The 23257-nt window shown below is 42.6% G+C and overlaps 1 protein-coding gene and 1 non-coding gene across 3 annotated transcripts in view; one reads left to right on the forward strand and one right to left on the reverse strand.

Moving 5' to 3' along the window:
* Nucleotides 1-3721, reverse strand: part of NPR3 (natriuretic peptide receptor 3) — a 74867-nt gene extending 71146 nt beyond the window's left edge. For both annotated transcript variants that reach the window (XM_049648223.1, XM_049648222.1), the window contains exon 1: nt 2729-3721. In XM_049648223.1, coding sequence (XP_049504180.1) covers nt 2729-3485 — 757 coding nt within the window. In that variant the 5' untranslated portion in view covers nt 3486-3721. The remainder of the gene's footprint in view (nt 1-2728) is intronic.
* Nucleotides 3722-17052: 13331 nt separating this feature from the next.
* Nucleotides 17053-17158, forward strand: LOC125935842 (U6 spliceosomal RNA). The gene has a single exon (XR_007461826.1). It is a non-coding gene; the product is annotated as a U6 spliceosomal RNA (small nuclear RNA).
* The last annotated feature ends 6099 nt before the right edge of the window (nt 17159-23257 follow it).

Raw genomic sequence — 23257 nt, forward strand, 5'->3', positions numbered from 1 at the left:
TGAGCCAGGGCAGGTGCTCTGGGAGAAGTAAGAGTGATTAGTACTTTAACCACTTACGGAGAAGTAAGAGTGATTAGTAAAATGTCCCCAGAAAGGGGCGCCCAGGTAGCTCAGTTGAGCAGCCCAGGCCATGATTTTGGCTCAAGCCATGAACTCTCAGTCTGTGGGTCAAGCCCTGAGTTGGGCTCTGTACTGATGGCTCGGAGCTTGCTTGGGATTCTCCCCCTCACCTCTCTGCCCCTCCCCCACTTGCTCTGTCTCAAAATAAATAAATAACCATTCTGGGGTCACCTGGGTGGCTCAGTCAGTTAAGCTTCCGACTTCTGCTCAGGTCATGACCTCAGGGTTTGTGAGTTCAAGCCCCCCACCATGCTCTGTGCTGACAGCTCAGAGCCTGGAGCCTGCTTCAGGTTCTGTGTCTCCCCCTCTCTCTGCCCCTGCCCTGCTCACACTCTGTCTCTCTCTCAAAAATAAACATTTTTTTTAATTAAATAAACAAATTTTTTTTTAATTTTTTAAAAAGGTGCCCAAAGAGAGCTTTGTTATCAAGCAACTTTCTCTCCTGAGGGTACAGAAATGGGGGGTGGGGGTGAAGGCTTAGGAGAGAAACTTTTGTTGTATATTTCTGAATATTTATATTTCCACCAGGTCACTGCTGGAAATGTATTTCAGAGTAAGCATGGTGGCCTTATCACCTGTAAAGCATACAGTTCAGCCCAGCAAACTTCCACTACTAAATTCAAAAGTGTTAGAAAAACATAGAAGCAGCAGCAAAAAGACCTGGGAACAGCTCTGAGGCTCCGGGGTTTAAAATAATCGGCAGCACCAGACTATAGCCCAAGGCCTCTGAGCCCCCAGGCCTACCAGGGCACTGGTTCCTCTCTACCCCACCTCAGCCACACCATTGTGAGGCTGAGGGGCCTGTCCTCCTCCGGGCTGACCGCTCCGCTAGGCCAGGAATCGCAGGCCATGTATACATGGCTCACCACCACCAGCATTTAGACCTTCAGGGCTTTGGCAGCATAGGCGCCAAGGAGGATCGCGGCCCGCGCCCGCAGGGTAACACGCCCCCGATTCCCAGCCCTTCCTGGCCTCGAAAGCCAGGCCCTGGAAACGCCTGGCCCTCGAAAGTCAAGAGCTGAAAAACCAGGTTCCGAAGAACAGAGAAACCCGAGGTCTGCAGGGGTCTGCGGTAACCTGCGGACAGGGAGAGGGGAAAGAAGTAAACGTGGGTTTCTCCGCCGGGCGTGGCGAGTCCGCAGCGGTTGGACACAAGTGCCCTTTTTCATAATCAGCGAAACCGGCGCCCCGCCTGCTTGTCTGGCAGGGATTCGGCGCAGACAGACTGGAGTTCAACGCTCAAAACTTGGCGGTGCATCCCCACTGTCAACACTTCCCGTCTCCTCCCTCTAAAGAGTGCGTTCACTCCCGAGTCGAGTCCGAGTGGCCAACCTGGGAAAAAGGGATTGCCACAGCGCCATCCTCCGTGGAGCCTCTGCCCGCTCTCACCTGTTCCTGAGGCCCCCAGCTTCCGGTTGCGCTTTGTCCCACGGCCAGCGTCCAGGCGCCTGGCCTTGCCAAGTCGTGGGCTAGCCCTGTGTTTGGCTCAGCCCTTCTCCCCTTTAGCTTCCCCGCGTGGGGTCGTGGGGTTGTGGGGTCGTGGGCAGCTTTGCCCGGACTGCACCACTGACAATCCAGGCGCGTGCGCGCCGAGGGGGAGCAGAGGTGGGATTCCCCGAGCACCGTGCACCCCAAACCTGACACCCGGAAGGAGGGAACCGCACTTTACTGGGACCTCAGCCCACCTTCACGCAGCCTACGCTGCTGTAAAAGGGGCCTTATTGGGGGCATCTGCAATTAGGTATCCGCGACCACCCGCTTCTCCACCCGCTCGCTGTAGCCATAGCCGCCATCCTCAACCCTGAGCTTTGTTCAGTTAGGTGGCTGTTCAAACCTCCACAGACCCGGGGAGAAAACTTGGGGGGGGGGATACACTTGGAAAAGCAGCACAGCGCCCGCTTCTCCAGCGCTCTCTCGCGCAAAGCCTCAGTCAGGACGCTTTAGAGACCACGGTTTCGAACGCACCGGGGGTGGGGGTGTTAAGTGAACCTGAGTCCAGACACAACGAGGCATTCTTGGTGGAAACCGCAGGAGCTCGTTTATAAGGGCCACAGAAGAAATGAGAAGGGCGAAACAATGACCCTTTAAAAGAAAGCTGGGATTTGTGGAAGGAGCAGCCAGGAAAAACGGACAACCAAGCTAGCCAAATAGCGGCGAGCCAGCAGTGAGTCCGCATACGCTTCCGCACTAGTGGGGGGCGACACGTCGGTAAACGACTGGGCAACAAGTTCTTTCGGCCTTGAGACGTTTTCAGACCATGTTTGGAGCAGGGCATCGGAGTGCGCCCCCAATCACTAGACTGGCGCTGGTGAAGGGGGAGGGAGGAAGAAAAGCCCAAGCGGTTCGACAGCACCTGTCGGACCTGGTCAAGCGGGAGCTGCAGGCTCAGACGCCCCTCCCCCAGGCCCTCCACATTCACCCCGAGACCTGGAAGGGCGATAGTCAAAGGTTGTCGCAGCCAAACAGCGCACGCCCCGGCGAATCCCCGTGTGCGCGATCTCCCCCTGTCCTGGGTAGTGGACTCCGCAGAGGAGCGGACGGGTACGTAGGGAGAGCCGCCGAGAGCGATAGGGTTAGGGCCGGAAGCCCGGGGCGCGCTCCTGCTCACCTCGCTCACTGGCCTGGATGTAGCGCACGATGTCGTCCAGATCCAAGTCTTTGGTCTCATCGAAATTGTAGGCAGACGTATGCAAGCCCTCCTCCTGGAAGACTTCGTGGACCCCTTCGAGGGTGAAGTAGCAGTTCCGCTCCAGCTTGTCATCGCTGTAGACCAGCGCGGCGCGGCTCCACTGGTGGTGGCGAAATAGGGCGAGCATCATCTCACCCATCTTAGCGTATGCGGGTGCCACGCGCGTGAGGTGCGAGTATTCCGTGTCCTTATGCTGGAAGCCGGCGGCTAGTGCCCCTGCCGACAGCATAGGCAGGTCCCAGTGCGACGCAAGCCGGGCCACCGGCGCTGCCGCGTACTCGCACACCGGCCCCAAGATGAGATCCGGCTTGGCGCCGCGTGCCGCCGCCACGCGGTCCACCAGGCTGAAAAGTGCGCGGTTGCCGCAGTCCGAGTCTTCGTAAGCCACATGGAAGCGAGTGCCGGGTGGCAGAAGCCGCCTCTCGGTCCCGTTGCCCTCCACGCTGCGCAACGCGTATTCGATGGCCGGCCGCACCCGGGCCAGGGAGAACAGGTAGGAGTCGTCCTGGGGTAACAATACCAGCACCTCGATCTTCTGCGGCGGCAGCGCCTCTCTTTCCTGGCGCCCTCCGCCCGGGCTGGCACCCTCGCCGCCACCGCCACCGGTGCTGCCGACCAGCAACGCCCAGACAAGCAAGACGCACTTGGAGAAAGTGAGCACCAGCAGGGACGGCATCGTGCCGCAGGAAAGCGCTTGCCCTCGCTGCCGACTCGCCCTCTGCCCCCCACCCACCCTTCCTCTTTCCTCCCCACTCTTCTCTGCGAGGTCCCTGCGCCCCCTTGGGCGCTCTAAGAAAATAGAATATCCCTTTCACTAACTTAACAAAAGACAGAGAGGAAGAGTCCTTTGCAATGTCACTCGTTTAAAAAAGGGAGAGAGAGAGAGAGAAGGAAGAAAAAGTTCACCGCGTGTAAACCTGTACGCCTGTAATATATTTATATATATATATATATATACTTATAAATATATATATATTTGCCCTCCCTTTATATATACTATTTTACTTAGAGGTGGCTTCTTTGGGCGTTGCTAAGATTGCTTTTGAAAACGTAGTTGTAAAAAACAAAACAAAACAAAAAAAGGAAAGAAAAGAAAAGAAAAAAAAAGTTAGACTTGTCCAAGTGCTTGTAATTGACGGTGCATCTCCCCCGCATTTGATCTCATTGATTAGCGCCGGTTCCTGGATCCATAGTCCGCGTTTAAATAGCGTGGCAGCGGCGGAGCGTGTTACCACACAAGGCGCTCCGAGGCTGGGTTTGTATTTCCAGCGGGTGGGGTGGGTGGGGGTGGGGAGTGATGGGGGCTGGGCTGGGGGAGCCTCTCATTAACATTCTTACATCAGGGCTCCTCCCCGCACCCCTACCTTCCCACCGTTCCCGGGTCCCTAACCCCAACAACTCCCAGCTACCCCTCGGCCTTGGCCTTAAAGCCGCAGTCGCCCTCGTCCGCACCGGCGGGAGCCCCCACCACACCGCACCACCCCTGGGGTCCCCCGCCTTACCCTGGCCGCGCACGCGGCAGCGCTTTCCCCAGCTCCAGGCTTTACACAGGGAAATGTGTTTGATAGTAAAGAAGTGCGCACAGGCACACACACACCATGCAAAAAATAACTGGATTAGAGGAAGGGGGTGGTCCTAGAAATTTGTAGTTTCGTTGCAAAACTCCGTAGGTCCCGCTCGCTCTCACCTCTTTCTCACTCCGGCCAAATTCCCTCCTGACGCGCCAACTCGGGGCGGGCACCGACCTTCCTGGTCCCTTGGCGCAAGGTCAGGGAACAGGGACCAAGGCCCCAGGGCAGACGGCTCGATCGAGGACCCAGAACTCCCAGCCGAGGCGTTACTTACACCCCTCCCTACCCCGCTTTCCCCTGCTACGCGCCCGCGTCCTCCCCCTGGGCCACGCGGGTTCGCGCTGGAGTCGTAGCGTTTCCAGGATTCCAGTGTCCCCGCGCAAAGTCCCTCAGCCGGCGCCCTGCAAGCAGAAAAGCGAAACTTGTTGCTCGCAAAGGCGAGCGAAGAGTTCCGCTTCTCGAAGTGGCGAATAGTTTGAAGAGCATCTCCGAAGCGTCCTCAGGGTTTTGTTTGCCAAACCAGGTAACTAAAGAGACCTCCCTGAATCGTCACTCGAGGGTCCCCTGGGTGCAGCAGCACCACCCTCCGCTCTAACCGCTTCTCCTCGCCAGCGCGCGACACACTGTGCTCCGGGTTCTGCACTGCCGAGAGAGGTCCTGTGTCGGAGACCTAGGCTTGCCACTGGTCACAGCCACAACGGCAGTGGGGACAAGGATGGAAACGGCCGTGAAGTCCGCGGCCAGAGGAGCCTCGCGGAAGTCCGCTGCGCTACAGGGCAGGTCCAAATGGAACTTGACCCGCTGAAAGTGACAACACGCCGAGGTCATTTGCAGTGTGAACGTGCTACATTGGACTGGGGAATTCTGATACTTAAAGGCCACAAATTAAAATAAGGTGAAAATTATTTTAAATGGGCTTTCATTAGACTGTCTGTGTCCACGAATTTCTATTAGTCTTAGACCAACGCCCTCTTTCGGCAGAAACTTGCAGCCGACTGACTGCTATCGCCGGTGCCACCGTCCCAGGCGCTGCATTTGGTTGGTTTGTTGTTGGTTGTTCTTTTCTTTTCTCTCTTTGTCCTTTCTTTCTTTTTTTTTTTTTTTTTTTTTTTTTTTTTAAAACGGAGGCCCCCAACAGCAATCGCTCTTATTTGTGACGGTGAAAAGGCAAACTGGGACTTAAGGAGACGTGGCAACTTCAAGTAACAGCGCCTGTTGCCATTTAAAGCACCTCCTTAACGCTCTTTCTGGCACCGGAAGTGTGATTATGGATAACATTTCGCTCTCTGGGTCATTTAGATTTCAGATTATGCACCATGATCCCTAAAACTTCCAAGTAGGACCTTCCAACCCCTGCATGAACTCTCATTTATTTAATCAGAGCTGCTAATCAGCAGCAAAAGAGGCATCTGTATAAAATTTTAATTCCACAAAGAGGTAATTCGCACATACTGGAAATTAGATTTAGCACTTCACAGCAATTAAATCCTCCCTGAACTCCTGGGAAGAAAGAGGATGGAAGGAAGAGGGAGGGAGGGAGGGAGGGAGGAAAGAGAAAGAAAGAAAGAAAGAAAGAAAGAAAGAAAGAAAGAAAGAAAGAAAGAAAGAAAAGAAGGAAGAAAGAAAAAGAAAGAAAAAAGAGAACACGACTATATCACGAATTCCTTGGGTCTTAAATGGATTTTGAAACTGGTTGCCAGGAGACATGAAGGAACCAAGGTTTCCTATTACTGCTTTCTGTGCCCTGTGTCTGGGGAACGCCAGCCAATGGCGATATGATTCTGCACACTATGTGGTGTGGGTTTATTAGGAGAGTCTGGGGTTTCAGTGGCACCAGGCGTGAAGGCCTCTGCCCCAGCGGCACCAAAGGTCACGCCCAGGGCAGTACGTTTGCGTTTGGGTGAGTATCATAGTCTCCCAGTGGCCTTTGGATCAGAGCTCTCAACTTCCAGCCTGTTACTCAAGGGCACTGAGAAACCAACCTGTGGAAAGGAAGAGCCCCAAACTAGACAGCAGAACCAGAAAAACCAGCATTACTGCCCATGCTGGTGTTCAAAGCACCCCTTAAAATTTTTCAATGAGCAGAAATTAGGATTATTTTTAATTGAGGTGTAATTAATACATAACATTATATTAGTCTTGTAATATGTATTATGTTGTATAATTTATATACAACATGATTCCATATTTATATATAATGGAAAATGGTCACCACAATAAGTCTAGTTAACTTTCATCACCATGCATAGTTGTAAAAGTGTTTTTCTTGTAATGAGAACTTTTAAGATCTCTTTGCATCTTTCAAATATGCAATGCAGTCTTAACTATAGTCAACATGCTATACATTACCTCCCCAGGACTTATTTTATAGAAATTAGGATTTTTATTTTTTTTAATATTTATTTACTCTTGAAAGATGGAGAGAGATGGCATGAGCGGGGGAGGGACAGAGAAAGAGGGAGACACAGAATCTGAAGCAGGCTCCAGGCTCCAAGCTGTCAGCACAGAGCCTGATGGGGGGTTCAAACCCATGAACCACGATATCATGACCTGAGCCAAAGTCAGATACAACTGAATGAACCACCCAGGCACCCCCTTGAAATTAGGATTTTTGAAGAAAAATCTTTAACTGAAAATATGCACATCATAGGAAACCCCATCAAGTAATTTAAGTATATGAATTGTAATATTACAAGTTTACTTTCCATCAAATTAAAATTCTTCCAAATAGCTGGAAGTCTGTGTGAATATCTTGACTATCATGAAGTTCTCCAATCTTAGGACTAGAAAAGATTTTAGAAGTCATGCAGCCTGACACCTTTCATTCATTAAGGCCAAAGAATAGAAAATACATACTTAAATATATCTTCATCCCTGAGATTGAATTAGAAATAAGCATTACCACCTATTATACCATCTAAAAAAGGTTTGGAAACAAAGCTAATTTTCATTAAATAATAACAGTCTTTATATAAAAATTTTATTTTATATGTGGCTAAGTTTTGAGGATATACAGCACACTAAGATAATTATTAATAGATTATAATAGAATTTTTTGCATTATAATCATAAAAGTGAATCAAACCAAGAAGAGAGGGGAAAAGAAAACAAATAGAAATAACTCATCCCTCAGACTCAGTTTTTAAATACTGTTCCTTTTAATTCTGTAAAACACTGATATGGGGGGAGGAAGATTGCTAACCTTTTCACTTAGTACATTATGGCTACAATTGCTGAATGAAAACAAAAGAAAGTTACAGGGAAGTCCTGGAAAATAAAAGAAAATTACCCAAATGAAAGGCAATGTTAGCTCTAAACATGATTATTACAGAAACTAATAGACTTTTTATAGGATTTAGAAATGTTTTCATCCATATCCACAAACTATATTTTTTTAACTTTAAAATAAAGTGGCCAGTTTTCTATATTCAATTGTTTGGTTGCCAGCTCTTTGAAATGAAAGCAGTGTCTATATGTTAATTCCTCTACTACCAGGAAAGACAGCATTATCTAAGGAACCTCAACATGTAATTCTTTGAAATGTGTTAGAAATGCTATAAGGAAATTTTCTCCACCAGTTTTAATCGTCTGTATGATCTTCTCCCTCACAATCCCCATGGCAATCTCTAAAGCAAGAGCCCTTCCAGATTTTCGCAGAGAACATCTCCCTTGTGAAGCCAGCCCTGAGGTCACATTAAAGAATATTCCTGTGAAGCCTTCAGCCCACAAAGAAGATACCTTCTGGGGACAGAATTGTTGAAAACACACTTCCCCCTAGAGGCAGAAAAGATGAAAGAATATTACACACAATTCACAACATTTCTGTAATTTAATGAGTATTGTATTGAGGTTTTATTTTTAACATATATTTGATGTTTTAGAGGAAACCATTCAAGACATGGGAGGGAAATCAGTGAATGCCAAAAAATTAAATTAAAACTTTGCCTCTGGGTTTTAGCTTTCTTTAGCAGGGACCCTATTCATTGATTGACCCTTTTTCTTCTATTATACAAATCTAGGATTTTTTCCAGCACTATAAATAATAGCAATTACATATTTTTTCTATTTAAATTTATGATTCAATTTCATCAGAAACTGCAGTGAAAGGTGGCCTTGAGGGATTCTTTTGAAAACACAGCTCTAACAGATTTTCTTCCTTATGGTCAGATTTGTTTCTAAATTACTGTCAGGTTTCCATTAACTACAGGTTTCCATTAACTACATTCTGTTTTCACTTCTTTGAAGATGTCCTGAGACAAAGTGACGTTAGAAAGACTTCTGAAAAACATACAACTGGTCTGATTTAACCTGAGTACTGACATGTTTCCTAGGATTTGCAAGCCACATGAAGAATTCTCCTATCATTGATTTAGAGGTAAATTATTTAATGTAGAGTATCTCATTCACAAAAAACAGTGTATATGCCTCAGCTTCATGCATACCAATACTGACTATATTCTGTTGGTATAATTACTTGTACATTGCATTGAATTATTCCAGAAAGGATTTGTGAAAGCACATAAAAATATAAAGTGGAAATTTGGAAAAATGTCCTTAGGGCAAAATCCACAGCCATTGGGTCCTCCTCTGTTGGATTGTGCTATTCCTTTAAGCCTTTACTAACAGCCACAAACCTCAGCAACATCCACCTCTCCCGTCTGAGCTTCCACCGTGCTCCTCAGGGTTATGAGCACACTCAGTTTTACTTCCATTTCCAGGGAGGCACATCAGGGCTGGGATCCAGGCTTCAGAGTGGCGTCCTGGGAAGCCAGCACATGCGTAGAACCCTCACAGCACGTCAGTAGGCTATCACCTCACCTCCTTGGCTAGTTTCCCCACTTGCCTCAATTTTCTTGCTTCTAAAATGGAGAAAATAATATTGTTCTGGTGTTGGGGTCCCTGGGTGGCTCAGTCCATTAACCATTGGACTCTTGATTTCAGCTCAGGTCATGATCTCAAGATAGTGAGATCGAGCCCCACCTCAGGCTCTGTGCTGACAGTGCGGAGCCTGCTTGGGAGTCTCTCGCCCCCTTTCTCTCTGTCCCTCCCCCCCAAAGTAAATAAATAAACATTAATATATATATATATATACATATATATATAAATAATAAAATAAAAAATATATATATTATATATATTGTATATATACTGTAAATATATACGTATTTATATATATTTATAAACATTATATTTTTATATATAAACAATATATCTATAGGTAGATAGAGTTGTAGGAGTAAGGATCAGAAAAAATAGATGCAGCCCTTTGTATGCAGGAGGAAATTAATAAATGGCAGCTCTCATTATTAAATTCCTTTCAATGCCTGGTAAAAGTACTACACCAGGGGCGCCTGGGTGGCTCAGTCGGTTAAGCGTCCAACTTCGGCTCAGGTCATGATCTCGAGGTTCGTGAGGTCAAGCCCCGCGTCAGGCTCTGGGCTGATGGCTCAGAGCCTGGAGCCTGTTTCAGATTCTGTGTCTCCCTCTCTCTCTGACCCTCCCCCATTCATGCTCTGTCTCTCTCTGTCTCAAAAATAAATAAACGTTAAAAAAAAATTAAAAAAAAAAAGTACTACACCAAGTAAGTGTTCAATAAATGTTTATGGAATGAAGGAATTAATTCAAAACCCCAAATGGTGTGGCTTATGTGTAACTTGCTTAGAACTATCTATTGCCTCATCACAACAGACCTCACTTAATAATGTTTATTTGGTGACAGTGGCTTCCCTAGGGGGAAACGCTTTTGGCAATCACTGTGATATTGGCCCTGGATGTCCAACCTCAGATATTTCCTGGTAAGCTTGAGACAAGAGCTAGTTCAATATTCTTCCTTCTGCACAGTGGAGCAAAGAGAGCAGGCGCTGATGTTTGCCACCCACAGCTGCCCTTAACATCTAAAAGCCTCCAGAAATCCAGGCTGCCTCCAACCTCAGAGAACTAACAGGAACAAGGGAGACAGGGATACATCACAGAGTGATTTCTTTAAAAAGAGAAAAAAATTGAAGCAGCTGCTCAAAGGGGCAGGACTTTGAGGATGGGGAAGCAATAGAAAGATTATATGGAAGTACAAAGAGGATTGTGCTGCAAGGAACGTACTTATAGATTGTGTACATTATAATAAATAATGAGAAAAGAATAGAATGGTATCCTAATGTACTAAAAACCCAGGTGATAAAAGTATCAGGCCCAGGGCTTAATGCTCTTGTCCAATTCAGCAAACCTTTCAAAATCCCTATAGTGTATCAAGGATAATGGTGTTCTATAGCTTAAACCTATCATATCAGACAGTCATTTGTTTTATTTGGGGATATGATTTGACCCAAGTTATACTTAAATCTATGCACTAGCAATCACATTATAATGCCGAATATGCTATGTTTAGGAGAAACGTTATAAGGACAAAATTATATCAAATTTCAAAAACATAAATATAATCTTCCTGGTGTTATTACATTACAGTATCGAACAGTTTGTACTCTAAATTAACAAGCATTAACCTATTAGAATATAAACTGCATGAGGGCTGCGATTTTTTTCTTTAATCCCGCACCATTAATAAATCCAAAGAATACAAATTTCCCATAAAACAGAATTTAGAAGAGAAATAGTAAAGTAATGAAAGGAAAAAAGAGATAATTCAAAGAGAAATTCGCTCATAGATACAAACTCATATATATATAAACTTCTAAATTCATAATTTTCAGAACATTCAGATATGACCATATTGGATTTCTGAGTATACAAATAATCTTATAAGCTACAAATCCTAAATATCAATTTTAAGAGGTCTCAACACACTGATACACCAGCATCTCATCACTTGTGCTCAATTCTTGATTATTTTCTTGCCAGTGAGAAAAATGCAGTACCCTAAAAGAAATCAGCTCATTATCTTTTGTAATGCTATGAACAGGAATTTAAGGTCGATGGGGAACATTTCTGTCACACTAATGCGCAATGCCGTGAGATGCAATTTTTTATTTCTTTCCAGCAAGTACATTCCACTAGGTATTAAATCTTGGATAGCTGATACATAAGACTAAAATAGAATAGAATGCCATGAGGAAAACATCAGGAAAATTCTTGACATTTGCCCTCTCATACTTTTGGTGATCATGTTGTGACATCAAATTTCGCCCTGACACTAGTGGAGAAAATTGTTTCTTCAAGCTGACATTGTTACTTTTCAATTGTTGACAACTCCTTTGGCATTAAATGTTCTTCTTTCCTCTTCATCCATCCTACAAAAATATTCTCTTGTCAGCCCATATTCTCTTTTTCCTTTACTAACTGCCTGGGGGAAATAGTAAAGATTATTTTCAACAGAATCCATTGCGTTGCAGACTCTTGGAAGTCTCAAAGTATGACATGGAGAAGACTTTCTACGTGGGCACTTTCTCATATTCAAGTGTATATTACAGGTATGAATTGTCTCAAATTGCAAATCATTCATGTTGTAATAAATCATTATGGGGTTTTTTAAACCTCAGGTACAAATTTTTTAATTAATCACAACCTCAATTCCTGGCACATTCAATCTGGCACATATCGATCTGAAAGTTTCTTAATTTCTCTCCTTCATTGCTCTCTTCACATTCCTTTTACTCCATGGGATCATCTTTCTGTGTTTAATATATGCCATTGATACATCTATATTCTTGAAAAAGAGTGTTTCTCATGCATGCATGTGTTATTCCAAAATAGAAATTGTATTGTCCTATTTCTCATTTTCACAGAGAATGACATGGATAGATCTTAACTATTAGGTGAAAATTTTACATCCTTAATTTGTTTTGTTTAATTTTGTTTAATTTTTAAAACTGGTGATCTCTTTTTTTCCTAACTTTATTAAGGAATAATTCCCAAACATAAGTGCACTTATTTACATTGTACAACGCCATGATGAGATAGACATATATATTGTGGAATAGTTACCAAGGTCAAGGTAATTAGTACATACATCACCTCATATAGTTAACTCTTTTTGTGTGTTTGGTGAGAATGCTTAAAATCTACTCTCAGCAAGTACTCAAGTATACAGTACTCTATTATTTTTTTTAAGTTTATTTATTTTGAAAGAAAGAGACATATGGTTTACAAATATTTTCTCCCCTTCCATAGGCTGCCTTTTCAATTTCCTGATGGTTTCTTCGGCTGTATAGAAGTTCTTTAGTTTAATGTGCCCCACTTGTTTCTTTCAGCTTTTGTCATCTGTGCTTTTGGTGTCTTATCCAAGGAATCATTACCAAGACCAATGTCAAAGAGCTTCTTCCCTGATTTTGTCTATAATTTTTATGATTTCAGTTCTTACATGTAAGTCTTTAAATCATTTCAACTTAATTTTTTGTGAGTGGTGTAAGATACAGGTTCAATTTCATTCCTTCGCATGTAGATATGCAGTTTTCCCAATATCATATTAAAGAGAGTACCCTTTCCCCATTGTGCATTCTTGTTGCCCTTGTCAAAGATTAGTTGACTATATATGCATGGGTCTTCTGGGCTCTCAGCTCCGACCACTGGTTTGTGTGCCTGTTCTTATACCAAAACCATACTGTTTTGACTATAGTTTTGTAATATAGTTTGAAATCAGAAGTGTGATACTTCAGCTTTGTTCTTCTTTCTCAGTATTGTTTTGGCTACTTGGGGTCTTCTAGGGTTCCATAAACAGTTTAGGATAGTATTTGTTCTTTGAAAAATTCCATTGGAATTTTAATACGGATGGCATTGAATCTGTAGATTGCTTTCAGTAGTGTGAACATTTTAACAATATTCATATAATCCAAGTGCATGGGGTATCTTTTCCATTTATTTGTGTCTTCTTCAATTTGTCTTATAGTTTTCAGTGCACAGGTCTTTCACTTGCCTGGTTAACTTTATTCCTAAGTATTTTATTGTTCTTTATGCCACCATAAATGGGATTCCTTTCTTTCTCTTTCAGATACTTCATTGTTAGCGTATAGATACCTATAACTGATTTTTATGTTGATTACATATCCTGCAACTTTACTGAATTCATTTGTTAGTTCTAATAGTTTTTTAGTGGAGTTCTCAGGGTTTTCTTTATATAGGATCATCTGATCTGCAAAAGAGATACTATTACTTCTTCCTTTCCAATTTAGATGTCTTTCATTTCTTTTCCTTGCCTAATTTCCATGGCTAGGACTTCCAATAAATAGAAGTGGTGAGAATGGACATCCTTTTACCTTTCCTAATCTTAAAGGAAAGGCTTTTCACATTGCACCATTGAGTATAATATTAGCTGTGGGTTTGTCATATAATAGCCCTTATTATGTCAGTGCAGTGACAGCTCCAGCCATGGGGAAGAAGCATAGCAGTGGGGACCAGTGGGGAGTCTGGGCAGCTCCATCAGATGGTTTCTGTATTGGTGAGGACTGCAGGTGTCCTCAATAGCAAAGTCTGCAAGGGCAGTGAGGCTTACTAGGGTTCTGCTCTCTTTTTCCTCCATGGAAAAAGGATCCCTCCAAGGGGATCCTTCTTGGAGCTGAGTTGTTTTGGACAGGGGGAGGGGATGACACAGGTAAAATGTTTCCTACTCTTTTCTATGCAGCCATCCTCAGTTTCTTAGCTCTGCAGAGTTCTGCTGCTCCTTCATTGTAGTCCAGAGCTTCCCCAGAGCTGTTTTCACCAGTTTGTAGTTGTTTACTTACTGGGATTTTTGTTTGTTTTTGTGGGGGAGATGAGTGCCAAGATCTTCCAGCCAGCCATGGTGCTGAACTACATTATTACTTTTGAATGTTGCATAGTATTCCACAATATTTCACTTGTTCATCCTCCTAGCTTTCAACTAGTGTTAATTCTCTGCTGCCAGAAACTGCTCTGATGAAGATGGTCATCTGTGTCCCCTAGAGAGTTTCCCTAGGGCATTTGTTGCTGGGTCAGAGGTGTATGTGTTTGTATTTATTATGGCCAGATTACTCTGCAGTATGGCAGCATCAGTTTATGTCCCCACAAGCTCTACACGAGGGTTTCCTTTAGGAACGTCTTTAGAGCAAAACTTCCTAATGCCTGTTTAGTGTGTCTTCATTACCAAAAAAGAGGGCTGAACCAGTTTCCTCAGACCCTGCATAACGGCAGAGTCTGTCTTCTAGATGAAAAGAGAATTTGAACAAATCCTAAACCTGACTTTTAATTGTCTGAATTAGATCACCTACCTCTTCCTGTCCAAACACCGTGGCCAAAGCAATCACATGTGAGAACTGAATAACTGATGGCCCCAAGTAAAACCCCAGTATTGTTACCAAAAGAGGGAGAAAGGATGTTGAATGACGAGAACAAGTGCTTACTAGAGCATATGTTCCTGAAACCACAGCCTTGTGGTTAGCAGGTATGACCCATCCACAACCCTAGCCCAAGCCACAACATCTCTGAGCAATATCCAAGATGGCTCAGGTTTCTTTCTGCATAAAAGACCACCTCAAAACTTAATGGCTTAAAACAGCACCCATTTATTAACTCATGATCCTGTACGTGAGCTCAACCGGGTGGTTCTTCTGGTATTTTGTCTAGAATTACTCACGTGACTATAATCATCTGGCAGCTTATCTGGGGCTGGAAGATCCAAGAGGGCCTCACTCACATGCCTGGAGATCAACTGGGGCTGCCAGCTGGAATGTCTCCATTCTTATCCATGCAGCCTCTCTGACAAGATGGCCTGCATTTCTTACACAGAGCTGATAAAAGTAGGCAAGCCTCAGTGCAAGAGCACATATCAGGTCTCTGGCTTGACATTTGTTGATGTCTCACTGACCAAAGTGTGTCACATGACCAAATCCAAAATCAACGTGGAAAGGCATCACATAGGGGGTAAGTACCAGATCCATGCTTTATTGGGAGCCATTAAAATTACAGTCTACTATCCTAGAGGACAGTTCCACAACATATTACACTAAACTTGTGTTTTCATGAGAGTCACCTAGAAAGAGGTGGGACTCACTGGCCAAAAACTGAAACCAAGAAAGACAAACCTAGAGAAATATTTGGCTCTTCTGGGGTGAGCCAGCCCAGGAGATTGAGGAAATGCTGACATAATGGGCTCTAAGACAACACCCCTACATGGAGACTGGGGAGAAGTTCAAAGTACAAAAGAGACAATGTGACTTCGAGCTTTGTAGCGCAAGGACATCTTCTGAACAGAGATTCTCAGCCATAGAAGCAATGTGTGGTAGAGAGGGCTAATTGTCCACCCAATACCCATTCTTCCCTTTGTGCTTATTAGCATAACCCCATTTTATTCAAGGCAACGATCTTCTCTAATGAAAAACTATATTGATCAGCCTCCCTCAAAACTAAGTATGGCAGTGTGAAACTAAATATGGCCAATCACACTCTGGGAAACAGTATGGAGTTTCCTCAAAAAGATAAAAATAGAACTACCCTACTATCCAGCAGTTGCACTATTAAGTATTCACCCAAAGGATACAAAAATACTGATTTGGAGGGATACATGCACCCCAATGTTTATAGCAGCATTATCTACAATAGCCAAATTATGGAAAGAGCCCAAATGCCCATCGACTGATGAATGGATTAAGAAGATGTGGTACATATAATGGAATATTACTCAGCCATCAAAAAGAATGAAATCTTGCCATTTGCAACAATGTGGATGGAGCTAGAGAGCATTATGTTAAGTGATATAAGTCAGTCAGAGAAAGAGAAATACCATATCATTTCACTCATATGTGGAATTTAACTAACAAAACATATAAACATAGGGGAAAGAAAAAAGACGCAAACCAGAAAACAGACTTTTTTTTAATGTTTTTATTTGTTTTTGAGACAGAGAGAGACAGAGCATGAGCAGGGGAGGGGCAGAGAGAGAGGGAGACACAGAATCCGAAGCAGGCTCCAGGCTCTGAGCTGTCAGCACAGAGCCGGACGCGGGGCTCGAACTCATGGACTGTGAGATCATGACCTGAGCTGAAGTTGGACGCTTAACTGACTGAGCCACCCAGGCTCCCCAAAAACAGACTTTTAACTACAGAGAGCAAACTGAGAGTTACTGGAGGGGAGGTGGACAGATGGGTGGACTAAATGGGTAATGAATATTAAGGAAGGCACTTGTGATGAGCCCTGAGTGTTTTATTAAATGATGGATGAATCACTAAATTCTACACCTGAAACTAAGATTACACTGTAGGTTAATAAACTGTAATTTAAATAAAAACTTGAGGAGCGCCTGGGTGGCTGTTGGTTGAGCATCTGATTTTGCCTAGGGTCATGATCTCACAGTTCGTGAGTTCGAGCCACACGTTGGGCTCACTGCTGTCAGTGCAGAACCGGCTTCCAATCCTCTGTTGCCATCTCTCTATACCCTTCCCCCATTCATGGTCTCTCTCTGTCTCTCGCTCTCTCTCTCTCAAAAAATAAATAAGCATTTTTTAAAGATAAAATTAAAAACCCAAAAGGATAAAAAATAATAAAATAATAATAAATATGACTAATCAAATGTAAGTGGAAATTAATTGTTGGGTAAAATTTCCAGGAAGACTCTTAAAGGGGGGAGCATATGGAGCTCCTTGGTCTTTTCTCTTCTTCCTCCCTGGAATATGTACATGATGGCTGGAGTTCCAGCAGTAATATCAGACTGTGAAATGACCTTGGGAATGGAGTCCTTGTGCCAACGATGGTGGAGTAGAAAAATCAGTATCTGCACTCGCTTTGGCAGCACATATACTAAAATTTGAATGATACAAAGAAGATTAGTGTGGTCCCTGAACAAGGATGACACACAAATTTGTGAGCATTCCACATTTTTAGGTGATGTGGATTAAGGAGTACACTTGTGATGAGCACCGGGTGATTAGAATAAAAAATTTAAAAAAAAAGATTTTAACAATGGTGGCTAGATATATGTCAATAAATGTTTAGGGGTGCCTGGGTGGCTCAGTTGGTTGGGTGTCTGACTTCGGCCCAGGTCATGATCTCCCGGTTCGTGGGTTCGAGCCCCACATTGGGCTCTGTGCTGACAGCTCAGAGCCTGGAGCCTGCTTTGAATTTTGTGTCTCCCTCTCTTTCTGCCCCTTCCCTACTCACACTCTGTCTCTCTCTGTCTCTCAAAAATAAATGGACATTGAAAAAAAAATTGTTAATAAAATAAATGTTTATAGTGATGACTGAAAAAAGAAAAGAAAAATCAATATCTGAGTCCTCAGTGACAGACTGGTAGGCTTCTTTTACAAGAATGAACAAACTATATTATTAAGCCATTCTTTGTTTGAGTTTTTGGCCAATACATCTGAACTTAATCCTAACTAGTACTACTCAAGGTAGATTGAGTAATTTATATTTTGTAAATTGGGCTATTTGTGGCTTCTTGAAATTTGGTGTTTATTTTCATTTTATTCTGTTTTACAGAAAGTCTTTAGAAGTTCTGTTCTTGTTCCAGTTGTACCCAGGAGCACAAGACAAGAGAATTTTGCCCAGACAGAGACTGTGTACAGGTGGGTGGTGGTAATAACAAAATGAGAAGACACATCAAGGTCATAATTAGAACTACAAATTGGCTTCCTTCATCACTTTTACACATTGATAAACTTAAACAGTAGAGGTTCTGAATTACTAAGAGAAGAGAATTATTCTTCATACATCCTAGAGAGCCATCAGATAAACCTTGAACATTCTTTAAAAGATAGAAAATATTTGGACACAGAAAAGAGAAGACAATGGACATTCCAAACAAGGGTAGTCTCATAAGCATGAACTCTGAGTCAGTGACAGTGTTCTGGATGGACTCAGAGGAATGGACTTGTTAGGGTGAAGGGTTCATCTGGAAAAGTCATAGGACTATGGTTTGGAAAAAGAATAGAGAAAGGTTTTAATAACATTTTACAGCCTGATTATTTCTCCCGAAATCATCAAGCAGAGCCTGAGGATTTTCTAGGTAGGGGGATAATATGATGAAACTAAAGATTTTAAAAGGTCAGTCTGGTCATGATATTAAAGATGGGTTTGGAACTGAAGGGAGTCTAGAGGTTAGAAGAGGCTTTGAGGGTTCTTATAATAATCCAGATGTGAAACAGTCTTTTCCTGGATGGACTAAATTGATAGCAACAGGAATGGAAAGGAAGAGGAAGAGGTCACTAAAGGCATATCAAAGGAAGTCATCAGGACAAGAGGACTTAAAAGTTTTAAGTAGCACTATCATGGTTATTAGGGAGCTTGTTTCTCTGAAAAACTAAGAAACTAAAAAAGTGTTACTGAGACCTATTCCAAAAAGCATTAAGGAAAAGTTTCTGAGTTTTTAGGTCAGATACCAAAGTCAAAGTATATCTGAAAATCAGAACAGTCAAACATAGTCAAAGAAAACAAAAATGTTCAACCTGAACAGTCCCATTATTAAGCTGTGTCACCCAGACCCATAGAACAATTATGGAACTGTATACCTTTTTGTAGATTTATAAACTTCTCTATAGGGCAATCCAAGTGAAATGGTTAAAACCATAAGCTTTTTTTATTATAATTTTTTATTAATGTTTATTTATTTTTGAGAGAGACAGAGAACATGAGCAGGGGAGGGGCAGAGAGAGGGAGACAGAGGATCTGAAGATGGCTCTGTGCTGACAGCAGAGAGTTTGATGCAGGGCTCGACTCACAAACTGTGAGATCATGACCTGAGCTGAAGTCGGACATTCAACTGACTGAGCCACCCAGGTACCACAAAACTATAAGCTTTGCTAAATGCAGTTTGGTATTTTGGACTGGATCCTGAGATACAAAAAGGACATTAGTGGGAAAACTGGTGAAATCTGAACAAAGTCTAGAGCTTAGTAAGTAGTAATGTACCAATATTAAACTCATAGTTTGAGCAAATGTACCATAGTTACATAAGATGTTATTAATATGGGAAACTGAGTATGTTAGCCCATTCAGGCTGCTGTAACAAAAATACCATAGACTGGGTGGCTTGAACAAAAACGTTTATTTCTCACAGTTCTGGAGGCTTGGAAGTCCAAGATCAAGGTGCTGGAAGATTCAGCGTCTGGTGATGGCCCACTTCCTGTTTCGTAGAGAGCCGATCTCTCACTGTGTTCTCAGATTGTGGAAGCGGTGAGGGAGCTCTCTGGGTTCTCTTTTACAAGGGCACTCATCCCATGCATTAGGGGTCCACCCTCATTACCTAATCACCTCCCAAGGGTCACACCTCCCAATGTCATCATACTGGGGTTCAACGTATGAACTCTGGGACAGAACATTCAGTCCATAGCACTGGGAATACAGGAACTCTCTGTATATCTTTGTAACTTTTCTGTAAATCTAAAACTGTTCTAAAATAAAAAGCCAGAAACTTGAAGTCAATCAGACCTAGACTGAACTCCAGCTGAATGAATTTAGGCAATTTCCCTAAACCTCACTTTCCTCACAAATAAAAGAGGGCAACAATAGTACTGATCTCATGGTATTTAAGGACACAATACGGGTAAAATCCAAAGTGCCCTGCCTAGTACCCAGTAACACTCAGTTTTATTTGTTGTGGTATTGGTGAACTCTTTATTCAAAAGTGTTCCCAAATAACTCACAAAGTAATGGAAAGATCTAAAAACTTGCTGGTCAAAAAACAATTCAACCACAACACACCTACCAGAATGACCAAAATCTGAAACACTAACAACACTAAATACTGGTGAGGATGTGAAGAAACAGGAACGCTCGTTCATTGCTGATAGGAATGAAAAATGGTACAGTAGTTTGGCTTTTTCTTACAAAACTAAACATACTCTTACTATATGATCCAGCAGTCATGTTCCTTGGTTTTTACCCAAAGAAATTTAAAACTTATACCCATACAAAACATGCACATGGATGTTTATAGAAGCTTTATTCATAATTGCCAAAACTTGGAAGCAATCAAGATGTCCTTCAGTAGGTAAATGGATCAATCAACTGTGGCACATCAGACAATGGAATATTATTCAGCACTAAAATAAATGAGCTGTCAAGCCATGAAAAGACATGAAGGAACCTTAAATGCATATTACTAAGTGAAAGAAATCAATCTGCAAAGGCTGCATACTGTACGATTCCAACTATATGACATTCTGGAAAGACAAAGCTATGGAAATAGTAAAAGATCACTGGTTACCAGAGTTTGGGGAGTGGACAGAAATGAATACAAAGAACACAGAGTATGTGAAAATCATCTTTTTAATACCATAATGATGGATATGTGTCATTATACATTTGTCCAAACCCATAGAATGTACACCATGAATGAATCCTAATGTCAACCATGGGCTTTCAGTGATTATGATGTGTCAATGTAGGTTCATCATTTGTAACAAATGTGCCATTCTGGTGTCAGCTATTGATAATTAGGAGGAAATTATACACATATGAAAGCAGAAGAATATGGGAAACCTCTATACCTTCCTCTTAATTTTGCTATGAACTTAAAACTGCCCTTAAAAAAGAAGTCTTTTTTTTTTTTTTTTTTTAATCTCTTGGATAAATACCTAGTAGTGCCATTGCTGGGTCGTATGGTAATTCTATTTTTAACTTTTTGAGGAACCTCCATACTATTTTCCAGAGTCACTGCACCAGTTTGCATTCCCACCAACAGTGTAAGACGGTTCCCCTTTCTCCACATCCTCGCCAACATCTGTTGTTTCCTGTGTTAATTTTAGTCATTCTGACCGGTGTGAGGTGCTATCTTATTGTGGTTTTGATTTGTATTTCCCTGATGATGAGTGACGTTGAGCATCTTTTCATGTGTCTCTTGGACATCTGGATGTCTTCTTTGGAAAAATGTCTGTTTATATCTTCTGCTCATTTCTTAACTGCCCATTTCTTTTTATTTTTTTAAGTGTATTTGTTTTGAGAAAGAGAGAGAGAGCACATGCAGGGAGCGTAAGAGAGAAGTAGAGACAGAATCCCAAGCAGGCTCCACAACATCAGCTCAGAGCCCCACGTGGGACTTAAACTCACAAACCGTGAGATCGTGACCTGAGCCGAGATCAAGAGTCGGACACTTAACTGACTGTGCTACTCAGGTGCCCCTTAACTGCCCATTTCTTAACTGCCCTATTTTGGGTGTTGAGTTTTATAACTTCTTTATATATTTGGGATTCCAACTCTTTATCAGATATATCACTTGCAAATAATCTTCTCCCATTCCATAGGTTGCCTTTTAGTTTTGTTGATTGTTTCATTGGCTCTGAAGAAACTTATTATTTTGATGAAGTTCCAATAGTTTATATTTGCTTTTGTTTCCCTTGCCTCAGGAGACACATTTAGTAAGCAGTGTTGCTATGACCAATGTCAAAGAGGTATGGAAGTGTTGAATCATTAAATTCTATACCTGAAACTAATATTATACTACATGTTAACTAACTAAAATTTAAATAAAAACTTAAGAAAAAAATGAAGTATTTCTTTAAAGAAATGAAAAACATTCATATTTGATTTTTTATCGAGGTATAAATGACATACAATGTATTATTTCCAGGTGTACAACATAATGATTAGATATTTGCATACCCTGGGAAATGATCACCACCGTTAAGTGTAGATTACATCTGTCACCAAACATAGCTACAGAATTTTTTTCTTGTGATGAGAACTTTACTCTCTTAGCAACTTTCAAAAATGCAATAAAGTTATATTCACTATAGTCACCATGCTATACATTACAAGATTTGATTTTTTAATGAGATTGGATTTAATGTTGTAGGTACTGTGATGGTCACTTTTATGCATCAACTTGGTTGAGCTGTAGTCCTACAGTTATTTAATCAAACACTAATCTAGGCGTTTCTAGGTATTTTGTAGATATAATTAAAGTCCACAATCCTGTTGACTTTAACTGAAGGAAACTATAGATAACCTGGATAGGCCTGATTAAATCAGTTGAAACGCTTTTAAGAGTAGAACTGAGTCAGGGAGCCTGGGTGACTCAGTCGGTTGAGCGTCCGACTTCAGCTCAGGTCGCGATCTCGCGATCTCGCGATCTCACGATCTCGCGATCTCACGGTCTGTGAGTTCGAGCCCCACATGGGGCTCTGAGCTGATGGCTCAGAGCCTGGAGGCTGCTTCCGATTCTGTACCTCCCTCTCTCTCTCTGCTCCTCCCCCATTCATGCTCTGTCTCTCTCTATCTCAAAAATAAATAAACGTTAAAAAAAAAATTTTTTTTTAATAAAAAAAAAAAGAGTAGAACTGAGTCTTTCATGAGGAAGAAATTCCACCCGTGGATAGCAGATAAGGCTCTTACTCAAGAAATCTGACCTGCCTTTCCTGCAAACCTCCCTTATAAATTTTGGACTTGCCTTGCCACCCCCACAATCACCTAAGCCAATTCTGTGGAATAAATCTTTTAATATATATCTCCCATTGGTTCTGTTTCTCTGGTTGAACCTAGACTGATACAGGTAACTTCACCTAAGATTCTGGATTCACGGTATGCCACCTCAGGCAGCTTGGGTTTCTCCAATATTAACCTAAGGTGACCAATGTTAAACAAAGTTGAGGTGACAGAAATCCATTAATATAATGCAGAGGAATGCATTCTAGGTGGGTTTATCATGTTTCCCTCTTTCAGCTCACACCCAAAACAGTATGGAGTAGAGCCCCCTTCTGACCAACTGATGAAGGGGCACAGGGCTGAAAATGGACTGCTGCCATGCTGTAGTCAATTCAGGGGCAGCCCTGAAACACGACAGTGAAGGGAAGTATTCACAAGGAGCAGAGCTTTGGGCCGAACACTTAGTCATCCACTTCATGTGGAAAGAGCAGGGGCTCGAGGTAAGAGCATTCACAGACCATAAATGTATACCATTGTCCACCTCTGGTGAAATACAAACTGTTCTAATCCTCCTTTCGGGAATGGAAAGGAACACATTCATCAGTGTTCTTCAGTGTTC

The sequence above is a fragment of the Panthera uncia genome, assembly GCF_023721935.1.
Source record: "Panthera uncia isolate 11264 chromosome A1 unlocalized genomic scaffold, Puncia_PCG_1.0 HiC_scaffold_17, whole genome shotgun sequence".
In the NCBI taxonomy this organism is placed as follows: domain Eukaryota; kingdom Metazoa; phylum Chordata; class Mammalia; order Carnivora; family Felidae; genus Panthera; species Panthera uncia.